At 45.4% G+C, this 15,695-nt stretch overlaps 1 protein-coding gene across 3 annotated transcripts in view; it reads left to right on the top strand.

The window, feature by feature from the left end:
- Positions 1-15,695, top strand: part of LOC115107503 (1-phosphatidylinositol 4,5-bisphosphate phosphodiesterase beta-1-like) — a 256,669-nt gene that overhangs the window by 136,238 nt on the left and 104,736 nt on the right. For all 3 annotated transcript variants that reach the window (XR_010460892.1, XM_065008903.1, XM_065008904.1), the window contains exons 6-9: positions 913-966; positions 9,141-9,216; positions 11,133-11,233; positions 12,918-13,084. Coding sequence is in view for 2 of the 3 variants with exons in the window: in XM_065008903.1 (XP_064864975.1) it covers positions 913-966; positions 9,141-9,216; positions 11,133-11,233; positions 12,918-13,084 (398 nt within the window). In the remaining variant the exon portion in view is untranslated. The remainder of the gene's footprint in view (positions 1-912; positions 967-9,140; positions 9,217-11,132; positions 11,234-12,917; positions 13,085-15,695) is intronic.

Genomic DNA, 15,695 nt, shown 5'->3' with positions numbered 1-15,695 from the left:
GCAGTGAAATGAGCTTTGCCTTATAGATCAAATACAAATCTGGCACAGGCTAAAACAGCATTCTTCAGTCCTAGGGACCAACAGGATGTGCAGGCTTTAGTTCCTGCCCAGGACCAACACACCTGATTCATCAAGAGCTTAACTCATTTTAAAGAGGTTCAGAGTTAGAGCTACAGCCAACTCAGTTGGGCTCGTCATTTTCCTCAGTCTCGAAAAGTGAAGCAGGAATGAAATACCAGGTATAAAAGATAAAAGGTTGGTTGTTAGGTGGTTGTTAGGCTCTGTTAACCATTAGTGGCTTGACTTTGGTCCTAGCTGTCATCTGGCCCTGGAGCCACTGAGAGGTGGACACTATAATGACCATTAATTATTAACAAGAGCCACTTAGTGTCCAGGCTAAAATGCCTACTCCTGTTACACCCTGCCTAGTGTAGTGTGTGTGTGTGTGTGTGTGTGTGGTGTTTGTGTGTGCGTGTGTGCGTGTGTGCGTGTGTGTGTGTGTGTGTGTGTGTGTGTGTGTGTGTGTGTGTGTGTGTGTGTGTGTCCAGGCTATATATAGCACCCAGAGATTTGTGACTGGCTTCATTGCCAACGCATCACTTCCTCTGATTAGTGGGGTGCAGCAGCGCGGTGAAATGTAAACACACGGACATATGCAATCACTCACTGTGTTCTATACACACACTCACTCACTCACACACACACACACACATACTCTCTCTCTCTCTCTGACGCCCTGTGTATGTAATTTCTCACAGTTAGAGCATCACCCAACACGTGCTATGGGTTACCATTTGGTGCATAATCACTCACCAGTATGCACACACAGAGGTAGACATGATCACATTGCACAGTCTGCGGTAGACACACATTTACAGATACTGTAACTCTGCCGTGTCCCCTATCCTACAGATACACACGGCTGAAGCTACAGCTTAACTCAGAGGGATGCATCCCGGTCAAGAAGTAAGTCTCTCTATCTCCCACTTACCCTCTCTGTCGTTCTCTCTCTCTCTCGCTTTCTGTCTCTCTCTCTCTCTCTGAAGATTTGAGGAGGAGAAAGGTCAACCTTCTCTCCATCTCTCTTTCTAATTTCTCCCCTAACCCTCGCTCCCTTTCTGCATTGCGCCCCTTATCCCTCTCCTCTTTTTGTCTCTCTCCTCCCCTCTATATAGCTCTTTCTCCCTAGTCATTTCTATCTATCGTCTCCTTTATCCTTCTCTCCTCTGTCTGTCTGTCTGTCTGTCTGTCTGTCTGTCTGTCTGTCTGTCTGTCTGTCTGTCTGTCTGTCTGTCTGTCTGTCTGTCTGTCTGTCTGTCTGTCTGTCCGTCCGTCCGTCCGTCTGCCCGTCTGTCTGCCTGCCTGTCTGTCTGCCCGTCTGCCCGCCTGTCCGTCCGTCTGTCTGTCCCAGCTGTGTCTTCATGGAGATTGGTGGAGTGCTCCCTCCATCTCTCATCCGCTTCTGTCTGTCTATCTTTCCTCCCCACTCCCTCCATCTCTCTCTCATGTCCTCTCCTATGCATCCATCCCGTTCTCCATCCCTTTCTCCTCTCCCTCTTCTATCTCTCTCTCCGTCCATACGCCTCCGCTGGAGAGTAGCTCTCTGTCTGTCTGTCTGTCTGCTCAGTCTGAGTGGAGACGGTAGTCAGCAGGGAAATCTGAGCACCATCACCCCAGACAGACAGCCATTAATCAGGAGAGCCCTCCACACTTGTCCCCCTCCCTCTCCCCCCATACCTCTAACACCCTCTATCAGTCAAGATCATTGTGTGTGTGTGTGTGTGTGTGTGTGTGTGTGTGTGTGTGCGCGCGCGTGTGTGCGTGCATGTGTCCCTGCGCGATTCCCACTCTGAAGTACATGAGTGATGATGAACCAGACTATTCTCTAACAGAGGAGTTCCGCTTTTAGAAAAGCAGGGTTATAAGCCCCCGCCATAACCTCACTCAGAACTATGATAGCAAACACTGAGTGTCAACAGAGAGACAGAGGAGAGAAGTGGAGAGAGGGGCAGAGAGACATCTTTCAGCTAACACGTTAGGTTATTAGCTTCATGGTTGTGCACAGGGCAGCCGTATGTCAGCTTGACTGTCCTCATAAAGCTTTATGTGCTTATGGATGGATCACCGCCACAACTCTCCACACAGAGATTAAAGAGGAGGAAAGTCAAACATTAACATGTCATATTTACTCTGCGTACTGTTAGAAGGAAGTATAACAGGAAGTATAAGACAAAGCTCTCCCTGTATAATAAAGAGTGAATGGATGTCTTTGTCTCCTGGGGTATGATGGTTCTGTGGTTGTATGGTGTTATATGGATGATTCTGTGGTTGTATGGTGTTATATGGATGGCTCTGTGGTTGTATGGTGTTATATGGATGGTTCTGTGGTTGTATGGTGTTATATGGATGGTTCTGTGGTTGTATGGTGTTATATGGATGGCTCTGTGGTTGTATGGTGTTATATGGATGGCTCTGTGGTTGTATGGTGTTATATGGATGGTTCTGTGGTTGTATGGTGTTATATGGATGGTTCTGTGGTTGTATGGTGTTATATGGATGGCTCTGTGGTTGTATGGTGTTATATGGATGGTTCTGTGGTTGTATGGTGTTATATGGATGGTTCTGTGGTTGTATGGTGTTATATGGATGGCTCTGTGGTTGTATGGTGTTATATGGATGGCTCTGTGGTTGTATGGTGTTATATGGATGGTTCTGTGGTTGTATGGTGTTATATGGATGGTTCTGTGGTTGTATGGTGTTATATGGATGGCTCTGTGGTTGTATGGTGTTATATGGATGGTTCTGTGGTTGTATGGTGTTATATGGATGGTTCTGTGGTTGTATGGTGTTATATGGATGGTTCTGTGGTTGTATGGTGTTATATGGATGGCTTTGTGGTTGTATGGTGTTATATGGATGGTTCTGTGGTTGTATGGTGTTATATGGATGGTTCTGTGGTTGTATGGTGTTATATGGATGGTTCTGTGGTTGTATGGTGTTATATGGATGGTTCTGTGGTTGCATGGTGTTATATGGATGGTTCTGTGGTTGTATGGTGTTATATGGATGGTTCTGTGGTTGTATGGTGTTATATGGATGGTTCTGTGGTGTATGGTGTTATATGGATGGTTCTGTGGTGTATGGTGTTATATGGATGGTTATGTGGTTGTATGGTGTTATATGGATGGTTCTGTGGTGTATGGTGTTATATGGATGGTTCTGTGGTTGTATGGCATTATATGGATGGTTCTGTGGTGTGTGATGTTATATGGATGGTTCTGTGGTTGTATGGTGTTATATGGATGGTTCTGTGGTTGTATGATGTTATATGGATGGTTCTGTGGTTGTATGGTGTTATATGGATGGTTATGTGGTGTGTGATGTTATATGGATGGTTCTGTGGTTGTATGATGTTATATGGATGGTTCTGTGGTGTATGATGTTATATGGATGGTTCTGTGGTGTATGGTGTTATATGGATAGTTATGTGGTTGTATGATGTTATATGAAGGGTTCTGTGGTGTGTGTGATGTTATATGGATGGTTCTGTGATGTGTGTGTGATGTTATATAGATGGTTCTGTGGTGTATGATGTTATATGGATGGTTCTGTGGTGTATGATGTTATATGGATGGTTCTGTGGTTGTATGATGTTATGTGGATGGTTCTGTGGTGTGTATTATGTTATATGGATGGTTCTGTGGAGTATGGTGTCATATAGATGGTTCTGTGGTGTGTGTGATGTTATACGGATGGTTCTGTGGTGTGTATGGTGTCATATGGATGGTTCTGTTGTGTGTGTGATGTTATATGGATGCTTATGTGGTGTGTATGATGTCATATGGATGGTTCTGTGGTGTGTGTGATGGTATATGCATGGTTCTGTGGTGTGTATGATGTCATATGGATGGTTCTGTGGTGTGTGTGTGATGTTATAGGAACTAAGTTACAGGAACGTTATAGGAACATTCAGAACTAAGTTTAGAGGGCTTTGGGACACCAGACTGGATCAGAACAGCAGTGGGAAGTGCTACGGGGGTAGGTTATGTCAGTACATTAACAAGGCTTGGAGTAAAACTGCTAAACTAGGAGAATCCTGTTGTACACCTGATCTAGGATTAATACGCATCTCATTCAGTTCTAAATATCTCCCCCACGAGTTTGGCCAGCTGACTGTAGTAATTGTCTATATTCCACCCTCTGGCAACGTCAATCGCACAGCAGATGTGATAACGGAGTGTGTTCACCTCATCGAGAAAAAGAGAGACAGGGGGAAAGCAGGAGCTGAGACAAAAAATGCTGGTTGACTTGACAAACAAGACGAACTGGCAACAGACAAACAGAGAACACAGGTATAAGTACCCAGGGGATAATGGGGAGATGGGCGACACCTGGAGGAAGGTGGAGACAAGTACAAGGACAGGTGAAACAGATCAGGGTGTGACAATTTGAGTCAGAAAATTATGTTCATATGATTGGTAAGCTATCTACCTTGTAGAGAGCCTATCTAACTGACTATCTTTTAGAAACAAAAATAGCATATTGGAACCAAGATAATAAAAAAATATATTGATATTGGCATAAGAAAGAGGGAATGTTGGAACATAACTAAAGTATAAAGTATACATTAATGCAAATTCTACAGCACAACGGCAGAGTCATGTCTGAAGTGTAAAACCACTAACGACTCAATAATTCATGCCTTCTGAGGATGTTATAAAGTCCCAAAGGTACGGGCCGATTTGGAAAGATGGCCGTCAAGAAGTATTACAATGTAAATGTTCTTTTAATCCGTCTGTACCCGACGGGTTGGACAATACTTTTCTCGTCAATCATCTTCACAAAAAAAACGATACTTCAAAACGGGAAATCAACCAATCCTCCTTCTTTCACGCAACGGACAGGTCACATGCTTGACAATCTAAAAATTGAACGCGCGTGTGGGCCACGGAAAGAAACAAAATGGTGCCGTTTGAGGACATGTGGCGGAAAGTGACACGGGCGCTGGAGATAGGGGGTGAGGGGGGTCATAGGTCTGGACAGGTGTGATGTAGTTGATGTTTGTATGATGTCGTCGTTTGTATGTGTACGTTTTGTACTGTCGATAAAAGATCAAATACAATCGGATAAAAAAAAGATAGATACTTTTTCTCTGATCATAATACAATTACATCTAATCCCAGCCCGTTGCACCAAACTACAAGGGACAATTATGCCAGTGAGATCTTACAGGGCTGCTTTGACTGCACAGTGTGGTGTGTTCAGTGTGTTCACATAGGGAGCGTTTGACTGCACAGTGTGGTGTGTTCAGTGTGTTCACATAGGGAGCGTTTGACTGCACAGTGTGGTGTGTTCAGTGTGTTCACATAGGGAGCGTTTGACTGCACAGTGGGGTGTGTTCAGTGTGTTCACATAGGGAGCGTTTGACTGCACAGTGGGGTGTGTTCAGTGTGTTCACATAGGGAGCGTTTGACTGCACAGTGTGGTGTGTTCAGTGTGTTCACATAGGGAGCGTTTGACTGCACAGTGTGGTGTGTTCAGTGTGTTCACATAGGGAGCGTTTGACTGCACAGTGTGGTGTGTTCAGTGTGTTCACATAGGGAGCGTTTGACTGCACAGTGTGGTGTGTTCAGTGTGTTCACATAGGGAGCGTTTGACTGCACAGTGTGGTGTGTTCAGTGTGTTCACATAGGGAGCGTTTGACTGCACAGTGTGGTGTGTTCAGTGTGTTCACATAGGGAGCGTTTGACTGCACAGTGTGGTGCGTTCAGTGTGTTCACATAGGGAGCGTTTGACTGCACAGTGTGGTGCGTTCAGTGTGTTCACATAGGGAGCGTTTGACTGCACAGTGTGGTGTGTTCAGTGTGTTCACATAGGGAGCGTTTGACTGCACAGCGGGGTGTGTTCAGTGTGTTCACATAGGGAGCGTTTGAGGAGGCCACTGAAGCGATCACTGACTACATTTCATTCTGTGCGGATATGATTGTTCCTTCCAAAACTTTAAAGAGACACTGAGTGTACAAAACATTAGGAACACCTTCCTAATATTGAGTTGCACCCCCGTTTGCCCTCAGAACAGCCTCAATTCATCGGGGCATGGACTCTACGAGGCACTTGCCTCTACTACCACACCTCGGGTCAAAGGCACTTCAATATGTTGTCTTGCCCATTCACATTTTGAAGAGCACAGGTGCACAGTCCATAACTCAATTGTCTCAAAGATTTCAACAACAAAAAAATCCTTCTATAACCTTTTCTCCTCCCCTTCATCTACACTGATTAAAGTGGATTTAACAGGGGACATCAATGAAGGATCGTAGCTTTCAGCTGGATTCACCTGGTGTTTTCTACACTCAGTGTACAAAGGATCTGAAAACAGCATTTATCGCTAGCAACAAGGTTGAGGGTAAACTAATTAGATCCAAAATGAAATAAGTATATGAAACAGGCCAAGAGAATGTACAAGGAGAAGGCTCTTTCAGGAGGCTAAACCCAGAGATTCTTGGAGGGGTGTGAAAGCACTGGCAGGGCTTAACAACAAACACCATGCTCCAAATAAAAAAAAATGTTTAGAGGTAGAATTGACCAATTGAAAGAGAGGAGGTGATCTCTGACCTATCGAACATGTCGCACACTGCAGCAAATGTTGAGCTGCAACCCGAAAGATGTGGAAGCCGCATTTAAAAGGACCAATCGAAACAAAGCACCCGGGGCCAGACAACATTAGTGGTCGCCTACTGAAGGTTTACCATAAGCAACTGGCAGGTGTTTTCTGTGACCTTTCTAACTGCTCTCTGGCAAAACACTCCATCCCAGCAGTATGGACCTCATCCATCATATGCCCAGTACCTAAAAGAGCAAGGTACTGCAACAGTGACTACCTACCTTTTGGCTTTAACATCTTTAGTGATGAAGGTCTTTGAAAGGCTGATTCTCCCCCAGCCACAACAGGAAGTATACTCTTACACAGATCCACTCCAGTGTGTGGTGTTGATGATGCACTCCTGACCCTACTGCTCTGTGACCACACCCACCTGGAGAAGCCCAGGACATAAGGTCCAGATGGTCTTTGTGGATGTATCTAGTGACTTTAATAGAGTCCAGCCTCACTTAATGGGTCATAAGCTCCAGAACATGAATGTAATTCAGGCATCGGATTCTCTGGGCAACAGCAGGCAACTCAGTGGGGCTCCTCTAGGCGGAAATTGACAGGTTTTCAACCAGAACTACCTGGGGCCAATGCAATCAAAACCAAAGACCTGACCATTGATTTCAGAATAGACCAACCTACCGTAACCATCCCAGTGCTGGAGATTAACAGACGGATCATATTGCGAGTGAAGCACTACAAATAGCTTGGAAGCATTATTGACGACAAGCTCTCATTCAAAAGAAAAACTGAGCACGTTCCTCAAAATGTCAATTGAGTTCAATGTACAATAATAAATCCTCCAAGCATTTTATAAATGCTTTATGCAATCAATCTTAGCCTTTAGTATTGTGGGGTGTTTTGGTGCGCTAGGGAACACCAGTCAGAACTCATTGAACAGGGTAATAAGAATCAGTGGGAAGGTCATCGGAGAAAGCCAGGAACCCCTCGGTGACATTTACAAAAATGGAGTGAGGAAGAAAGGGAAACACACTGGTTGAGCAGTATAGCCCACTACCCTCCGGGTGCAGGTATAGAGCTCTCCCATTCATATCTTGCAGAGCAACTTCTAGACAACATCCATCAAACTCTTTAACTCTTGGAAGTTCCTATTTGTATTCGTATATATGTCTATTTACCCTGTGATTGCGTGGACTGCTTCTAATCCTTTATGTTGTAGCCTACGTGTTTGTGTGTTCAATGTTGTTTGTTTCTTGTATGTACCATTCGTCACCACACAGGAAGTTTCCTCCCAGGACATAAGTTGTTTGAATTGATACCCCTTGACTTACTCCACATTTGATTGTGTTTACAGCCTCAATTCAAAATGGATTAAATCATTGTTTTTCCCCCACCCATCTACACACAATGCCACATAATGACAAAGTGAAAACATCATAAGTATTCAGACCCCTTAGTCAAAACATGTTAGAATCCCCTTTGGCAGCGATTACAGCTGTGAGTATTTCTGGGTAAGTCTAGGAGCTTTTCACACCTGGATTGTTCAATATTTGCACATTATTCTTTTATTTTTTATTCTTCAAGCTCTGTCTAATTGGTTGTTGATCATTGCTAAACAGCCATTTTCACGTCTTGCCATTGATTTCAAGCTGATTTAAGTCAAAACTGTAACTAGGCCACGAAGGAACATCCGATGTCGTCTTGGTAAGCAACTCCAGTGTATATTTGTACTTGCGTTTTAGGTTATTGTCCTGCTGAAAGGTGAATTTGTCTCCCAGTGTCTGTTGGAAAGCAGACTGAACCAGGTTTTCCTCTAAGATTTTGCCTGTGCTTAGCTCTATTCCATATTTTTATGGAAAAAAACTCCCTAGTCCTTGCTGATGACAAGCATCCTCAGTTTTCTCCAGTCACAGCCATTAAACTCTGTAACTCTTTTAAAGTCCCCATTGGCCTCATGGTGAAATCCCTGAGCAGTTTCCTTCCTCTCCGGCAACTAAGTTAGGAAGGACGCCTGTATCGGGTATTGATACACCATCCAAAGTAATGAATAACTTCACCATGCACAAAGGGATATTCAATGTTATTTTTACCCATCTACCAATAGGTTCCCTTCTACCAATAGGCATTGGAAACCCTCCCTGGTCTTTGTGGTTGAATCAGTGTTTGAAATTCACTGTTCGACTGATGGACCTTACAGATAATTGTACGTGTCGGGTACAGAGATGAGGTAGCCGTTCCAAAAACACGTCAAACACTAGCATTGCACACAGAGTGAGTCCACGCAACAAACGCATCGTTAACCAAGCAAATGTTTACTCCCGAACGCATTTAGACTTAACATACACAAAGGGCTTTAATACGTATGTACTTGTTTGATGTTCTTAACATTCTTCTTCATGTTGTTCACGTTTATGTTGTGACTATGTGGGCGTGATGTGTGACGCTGTGTGACTGGGTCTGGGGTGCGCGAGATGCTGTACCGTGTGTGTGTGTGTGATGACGAGGTAACGGTTCTGGGCGGTCTCATCAGTATCTTCAGGATGTTCTCGGCGGACAGGAAACGAGTGGAGACAGCTCTGGAGAACTGCAACCTCCCTTCTGGACGGGTAAGACTAGCTTATTATCTAGTGCTACTACTCACTTACTCTACCTACAGTATCTATCCCTGTTTCCCTCCCTCTCTCTCTCTCTCTCTCTCTCTCTCTGTCTCTCTCTCTCTCTCTCTCTCTCTCTCTCTCTCTCTCTCTCTCTCGTTCATCCACACTGTAACGTTTCCCTACCCCAGAAGATCTGATCATAATTGCTTTTCAGGGAATATCATTTGTGTGGATTCCTCCTTTATAGGCATGTAGCCTTCCCATAATAAGAGCTTCTGGCTCAGTCGTATTGATACAGATGAGCCCCAGGGAGTGTGTGTATGTCCCTGCGTTTGTGTCTCTGTGTGTGTGTGTCTGTGATGACAGGAGTTTCCTCCAGTCACAGGGGAAAAACGTATTGTATTCTCTGTCGTTCCACTAATGTGCTGTTCGTCACAGTAAACGAACACTGTCTGCAAGGAATAGCAAGCAATTAGCTCCGAGGAGTGAAAAAGCTCCTTAACACACGCACAAATCCTCCCCCAGACACACACATACAGTACCAGTCAAAAGTTTGGACACACCTACTCATTAAAGGGTTTTTCTTTATTTTTACTATTTTCTACATTGTAGAATAATAGTGAAGACACCAAACTATGAAATAACACATATGGAATCATGTACTAACCAAAAATGTGTTTTAGATTCTTCAAAATAGCCACCCTTTACCTTGATAACAGCTTTGCACATTCTCAACCAGCTTCACCTGGAATGCTTTTCCAACAGTCTTGAAGTATACTGAGCACTTGTTGACTGCTTTTCCTTCTCTCTGCGGTCCAAATCAGCCCAAACCATCTCAGTTGGATCGAGGTCGGGTGATTGTGGTCATCTGATGCACCACTCCATCACTCTCCTTCTTGGTCAAAGAGTCCTTACACAGCCTGGAGGTGTTTTGGGTCATTGTCCTGTTGAAAAACAAATGATAGTCAAATTAAGCCCAAACCAGATGGGATGGCGTATCGCTGCAGAATGCTGTGGTAGCCATGCTGGTTAAATGTGCCTTGAATTCTAAATAAATCACAGACAGTGTCACCAGTAAAGCAACCCCACACCATCACACCTCCTCCATGCCTCACAGTGGGAACCACACATCCGTAGATTAGATCATCCATTCACCAACTCTGCATCTCACAGAGGTTAGAACCAAAAATCTCAAATTTGGACTCATCAGACCAAAGGACAGATTTCCACCAGTCTAATGTCCATTGCTCGTGTTTCTTGGCCCAAGCAATTCTCTTCTTATTATTGGTGCCCTTTAGTAGTGGTTTCTTTGAAGCAATTCAACCATGAAGGCCTCAGAAATACTCATACAACTGCACACGCTCACACACACACACACAGACACACACACACACACACACTCACTTGCTGGCCTTCAGATAGACTGCACACTGGCTGGCCTTCAGAAAGACTCGTACAACTGCACACGCTCACACACACACACACACACACACACACACACACACACACACACACACACACACACACACACACACACACACACACACACACACACACACTGGTTGGCCTTCAGAATTATACTCTCATACAAACACTGTCTGGTCTTTAGACTGTGATCCGAGCAGCATTTTAAAATCCTCCTCCTCCATCCCTTCTTCTCAACACTTTTTCTCCCTCAGCAGTGTTGTTATGCTCTGTTTTGTCTGGGTGTGTCCTAAGACGCTCTAACCACCGAGGTTGGTATGGGTTCAATTCCATTTCAGTTCGATCAATGTAAATATACTTCCTTAATCGATGGAGTTGGAACCAAGTTCACTGTGCATCCATTTTGTGGGTGTTTTTTCCCACTCTCTCTCTCTCTCTCTCTCTCTCTCTCTCTCTCTCTCTCTCTCTCTCTCTCTCTCTCTCTCTCTCTCTCTCTCCAGAGTGACACTATCCCTCAAGAGGACTTCACTCCGGAGGTCTACAAAGTGTTCCTCACCAACATATGTCCTCGACCAGAGCTAGACAACATCTTCTCTGACGTGTAAGACAACTGGCCCTCAGATTTACCCAGAACTACCGCATGTCCCATACACACACACATACACAATGCCTCATGATCTTAGTTTAACTGTCGTACCCCATCGGAACCCAAAATGTTAGCTTGTTTTACTCCAATGTTTGTAAACAAAGTAAATGTAAACAAAGACCCTATAGCTTGAAATGGTTGAGACTGTCATCGTGGATGGTCAGTCTTTGCATCCATAGGTCTCTCTATGAATTTGAGTGGGGTGACATTTCTTCAGGCCCATCATCCCTCGGCTTTTACCGAAACAGGGGCGGGGCAGGTGCTTTGTTATTGTTTCAACTTCTTTCTTTTTTTTCAACTGCTTTTTGTTAAATCAAATTTTCTCACTGAGTTGAAACGAAATTGCCACAATTTAGAGCAGTCTGCCGTTGGCCGTTGTTTGTGTTTTGGTGTCTTTTTTTGGGGGGGGGGGGGGGGTCTTTTTAATGCCGTTTTTTCACTTCTAGCTGTCCTCAGAGGCTAGTGGTGTCTGCCCGCTGGATAAGGCTCTACGCCAGAGCAGCCAACGCAAATTAAACTCACAAATCCACATTTCAATTTGAGAAAAGTCGAGAGAGAGAGAGAGAGAGAGAGAGAGAGAGAGAGAGAGAGAGGGAAAGGTGATGTGAACGCAATAGGGGTTTTTAATCAGATCTCATCATTTACTTCAACGCCACATTTTGATCCTTTGTTCCTCTCCCTCTCTCCTCATCTCTCGCCCTCTTGAATTCTCTCTCCCTCATGTCTTGTTCCCCGGCTTCTCTCTCCTCTCCTCTGTTCTCTCCTCCCTATCTCTCTCCTCTCCTCTGCTCTCTCCTCCCTATCTCTCTCCTCTCCTCTGTTCTCTCCTCCCTATCTCTCTCCTCTCCTCTGCTCTCTCCTCCCTATCTCTCTCCTCTCCTCTGTTCTCTCCTCCCTATCTCTCTCCTCCCTATCTCTCTCCTCTCCTCTGCTCTCTCCTCTCCTCTGCTCTCTCCTCCCCTCTGCTCTCTCCTCTCCTCTGCTCTCTCCTCCCTATCTCTCTCCTCTCCTCTGCTCTCTCCTCCCCTCTGCTCTCTCCTCTCCTCTGCTCTCTCCTCCCTATCTCTCTCCTCTGTTCTCTCCTCCCTATCTCTCTCCTCTCCTCTGTTCTCTCCTCCCCTCTGCTCTCTCCTCTCCTCTGCTCTCTCCTCCCTATCTCTCTCCTCCCTATCTCTCTCCTCTGTTCTCTCCTCCCTATCTCTCTCCTCTCCTCTGTTCTCTCCTCCCCTCTGCTCTCTCCTCCCTATCTCTCTCCTCCCTATCTCTCTCCTCCCTATCTCTCTCCTCTCCTCTGCTCTCTCCTCCCCTCTGCTCTCTCCTCCCATCTGCTCTCTCCTCTCCTCTGCTCTCTCCTCTCGTCTGCTCTCTCCTCTGCTCTCTCCTCTCCTCTGCTCTCTCCTCTCCTCTGTTCTCTCCTCCCTATCTCTCTCCTCTCCTCTGCTCTCTCCTCTCCTATGTTCTCTCCTCTCCTCTGCTCTCTCCTCTCCTCTGCTCTCTCCTCTCCTCTGTTCTCTCCTCCCTATCTCTCTCCTCTCCTCTGTTCTCTCCTCCCTATCTCTCTCCTCTCCTCTGTTCTCTCCTCCCTATCTCTCTCCTCTCCTCTGTTCTCTCCTCCCTATCTCTCCCGTCCTTTGTTTAGTGGAGCTAAAAGCAAACCCTACCTGACAGTGGAGCAGCTGACTGAGTTTATAAACGTCCGACAGAGAGACCCTCGTCTCAACGAGATCCTCTACCCTCCTCTCAAACCGGAACAGGTTCAGAGCCTGGTGGAGAAGTACGAACCCAAAGAACTGCTGGTGCAGAAAGGTTAGCATGAGTCACACACACACACACACACACACACACACACACATACACACACACACACGTATAAACACACACACACGTATACACACACACACACGTATACACACACACATGTATACACACACACACACACACACACGTGTACACACACACGTATACACACACACACAGGCACATATATGTATTTGTTTTAGAAGGACTCTGTTGTTTTGAGAGTATACCCCCCCCCCTTCTCTGAGGGGTGGTAAGTTTGCCAGGGGAGTTACCATAGAAACCACTCAGCCACATCGTGTCCAAGGAGCCAAGGAAGAGGAGAATCTAGTGGGGTGTGTGTGTGTGTGTGTGTGTGTGTGTGTGTGTGTGTGTGTGTGTGTGTGTGTGTGTGCTCAACGGTAGAGAACACTTAGGGGAGGACTCCCTGTCTGTCCACCTGTCATGCTCATGCTAGTGTCTCACACACACACACACACACACACACATGAACACGTGGGAACACACACACACACACACACTCTGTTTATCATACAGTCACACTCAGTTTCCCCTTCGTTTAGTGGAACAGTCAAATAGCCCTGTAAACACAGTCCTGTCTCATCCCAGGCACACACTCTGTCAAGTACAGACACTGACTACCGACAGTACTTATAATGCAGATTGTTATTAGACCTGTTATAACCTCTTTATAATGAGCTAATAACCCTTTACTACCATGTTATGATACATCTATTACACCCCTGCTCTCTGGCTTAAAGCTCTGTGGTTACAGAGACTTCAGGAGTCAGGATCCACCCATTTCGTCTCTCAGTCATGTTTATACTACCTTCTCCAAGTCCTGAATCACACCAGTGGGCCAGAGCACTCAACAACGCATACATGTTGCTCTGCTGGTTCAACTCAACACGAAGCGTGAGGAGTGATGTCTGCTTTACACAAGGGGTGTCCCAAATGGAAGCCTATTCCCTATACAGTCCACTACTTTTGGGATCTGGTCAAAAGTAGTGGACTTATGGAGGGAATATGGCGTCATTTAGGATGCTTGCAGGGATATGGGAGTTTAGATGTCGTGTTTTGTGGAAGGAAACCGTCCTGGGAGACAGAAGCTGTGGTTCAGACACACTGAGCCACAACTTCATGGCCGAAGAAAATCACAATTTTCTGGTGACCGAGGTGCTGCTTTATGTTGTTACATTGTAATGATCAAACAGATGACGAGTTAATCGTATTTCACTTCAGCTATATTAGCAATTTTACTGTAAAAATAAATATGCCAAAGACTATGCAGAGCCGTGGTCGGTCTATTTGGGTCCACCCGGGTCTATCAGCTGTAGTTACATAGACCTGACGACAACCAAAAAGGACCCCATTCGGACCAGAGGGAAGAAATGACATGTTGGGCCCGGACCCGCTCGGCGGTCGGGTCTTGGGTATTCGGGTTTGGGTTGACCCGTGAAGACCTCTAACACACACGTCCCTCTGCCCTTCCCAGTCCGAACGACAGATTTCCCACTGCAGTATTTATACAGCCTGGGGCAGAGGAAGGACTGCCATCTGCTCTGAAGATTGCCACAGAGTTACACACACACACACACACACACACACACACACACACACACACACACACACACACACACACACACACACACACACATACCCTTCCCCTTCACATACTCTTCACGCATTTCCTCTATACCACACAATCTTCACACCAACATTCATACACACCCACACACTCTCACTCACTCTCTCACTTCCTCACACACACACACATGTGCGTTTGCCCTCTTCCCAGGTCCGTGGGACGGAACAGATCCTGAGGTCCAGTCCTACTGGGGTTCTGTATTATTCAGGAAGAGGAGTGGAAAAAGATATTCCTGTTCTCTCTCTCTCTCTCACCCTCTCTCTCTCTCTCTCTCTCTCTCTCTCCTCTACTCTCTCACCCTCTCTCTCTCTCTCTCTCTCTCCCCCTCTCTCTCTCTCATTCTCTCTCTCCCCCTCTCCTACTCTCTCACCCTCTCTCTCTCTCTCTCTCCCCCTCTCCTACTCTCTCACCCTCTCTCTCTCTCTCACTCTTGCGCTCTCCCTCTCTCCCTCTCTCACTCCCGCGCACTCTCTCTCTCTCGCTCTGTCTTGCTCCCTCTCGCTCTTTGTCTCTCTGACCCTCTCACTCTCTCTCAATTCAGTTCAATTTAACGGCTTTATTGGCATGGGAAACTTATGTTTACGTTGCCAAAGCAAGTGAAATAGAAAATAAACTAAAGTGAAATAAACAACAACAAAAATTAACAGTAAACATTACACTCACAGAAGTTCCAAAAGAATAAAGACATTTCAAATGTCAAATTATGTATATATACCGTGTTGTAATGATGTGCACATAGTTAATGTACAAAAGGGAAAATAAATAAACATAAATATAGATTGTATTTACGATGATGTTTGTTCTTCACTGGCTTCCCTTTTCTCGTGGCAACAGGTCACACATCTTGCTGCTGTGATGGTACACTGTGGTATTTCACCCAGTAGATATGGGAGTTTATCAAAATTGGATTTGTTTTCTAATTCTTTGTGAGTCTGTGTAATCTGAGGGAAATATGTGTGTCTAATATGGTCA

Source organism: Oncorhynchus nerka, linkage group LG24, assembly GCF_034236695.1.
Source record: "Oncorhynchus nerka isolate Pitt River linkage group LG24, Oner_Uvic_2.0, whole genome shotgun sequence".
NCBI classification, from domain to species: Eukaryota; Metazoa; Chordata; class Actinopteri; order Salmoniformes; family Salmonidae; genus Oncorhynchus; species Oncorhynchus nerka.
This window is presented reverse-complemented; position numbering and strand designations above follow the sequence as displayed.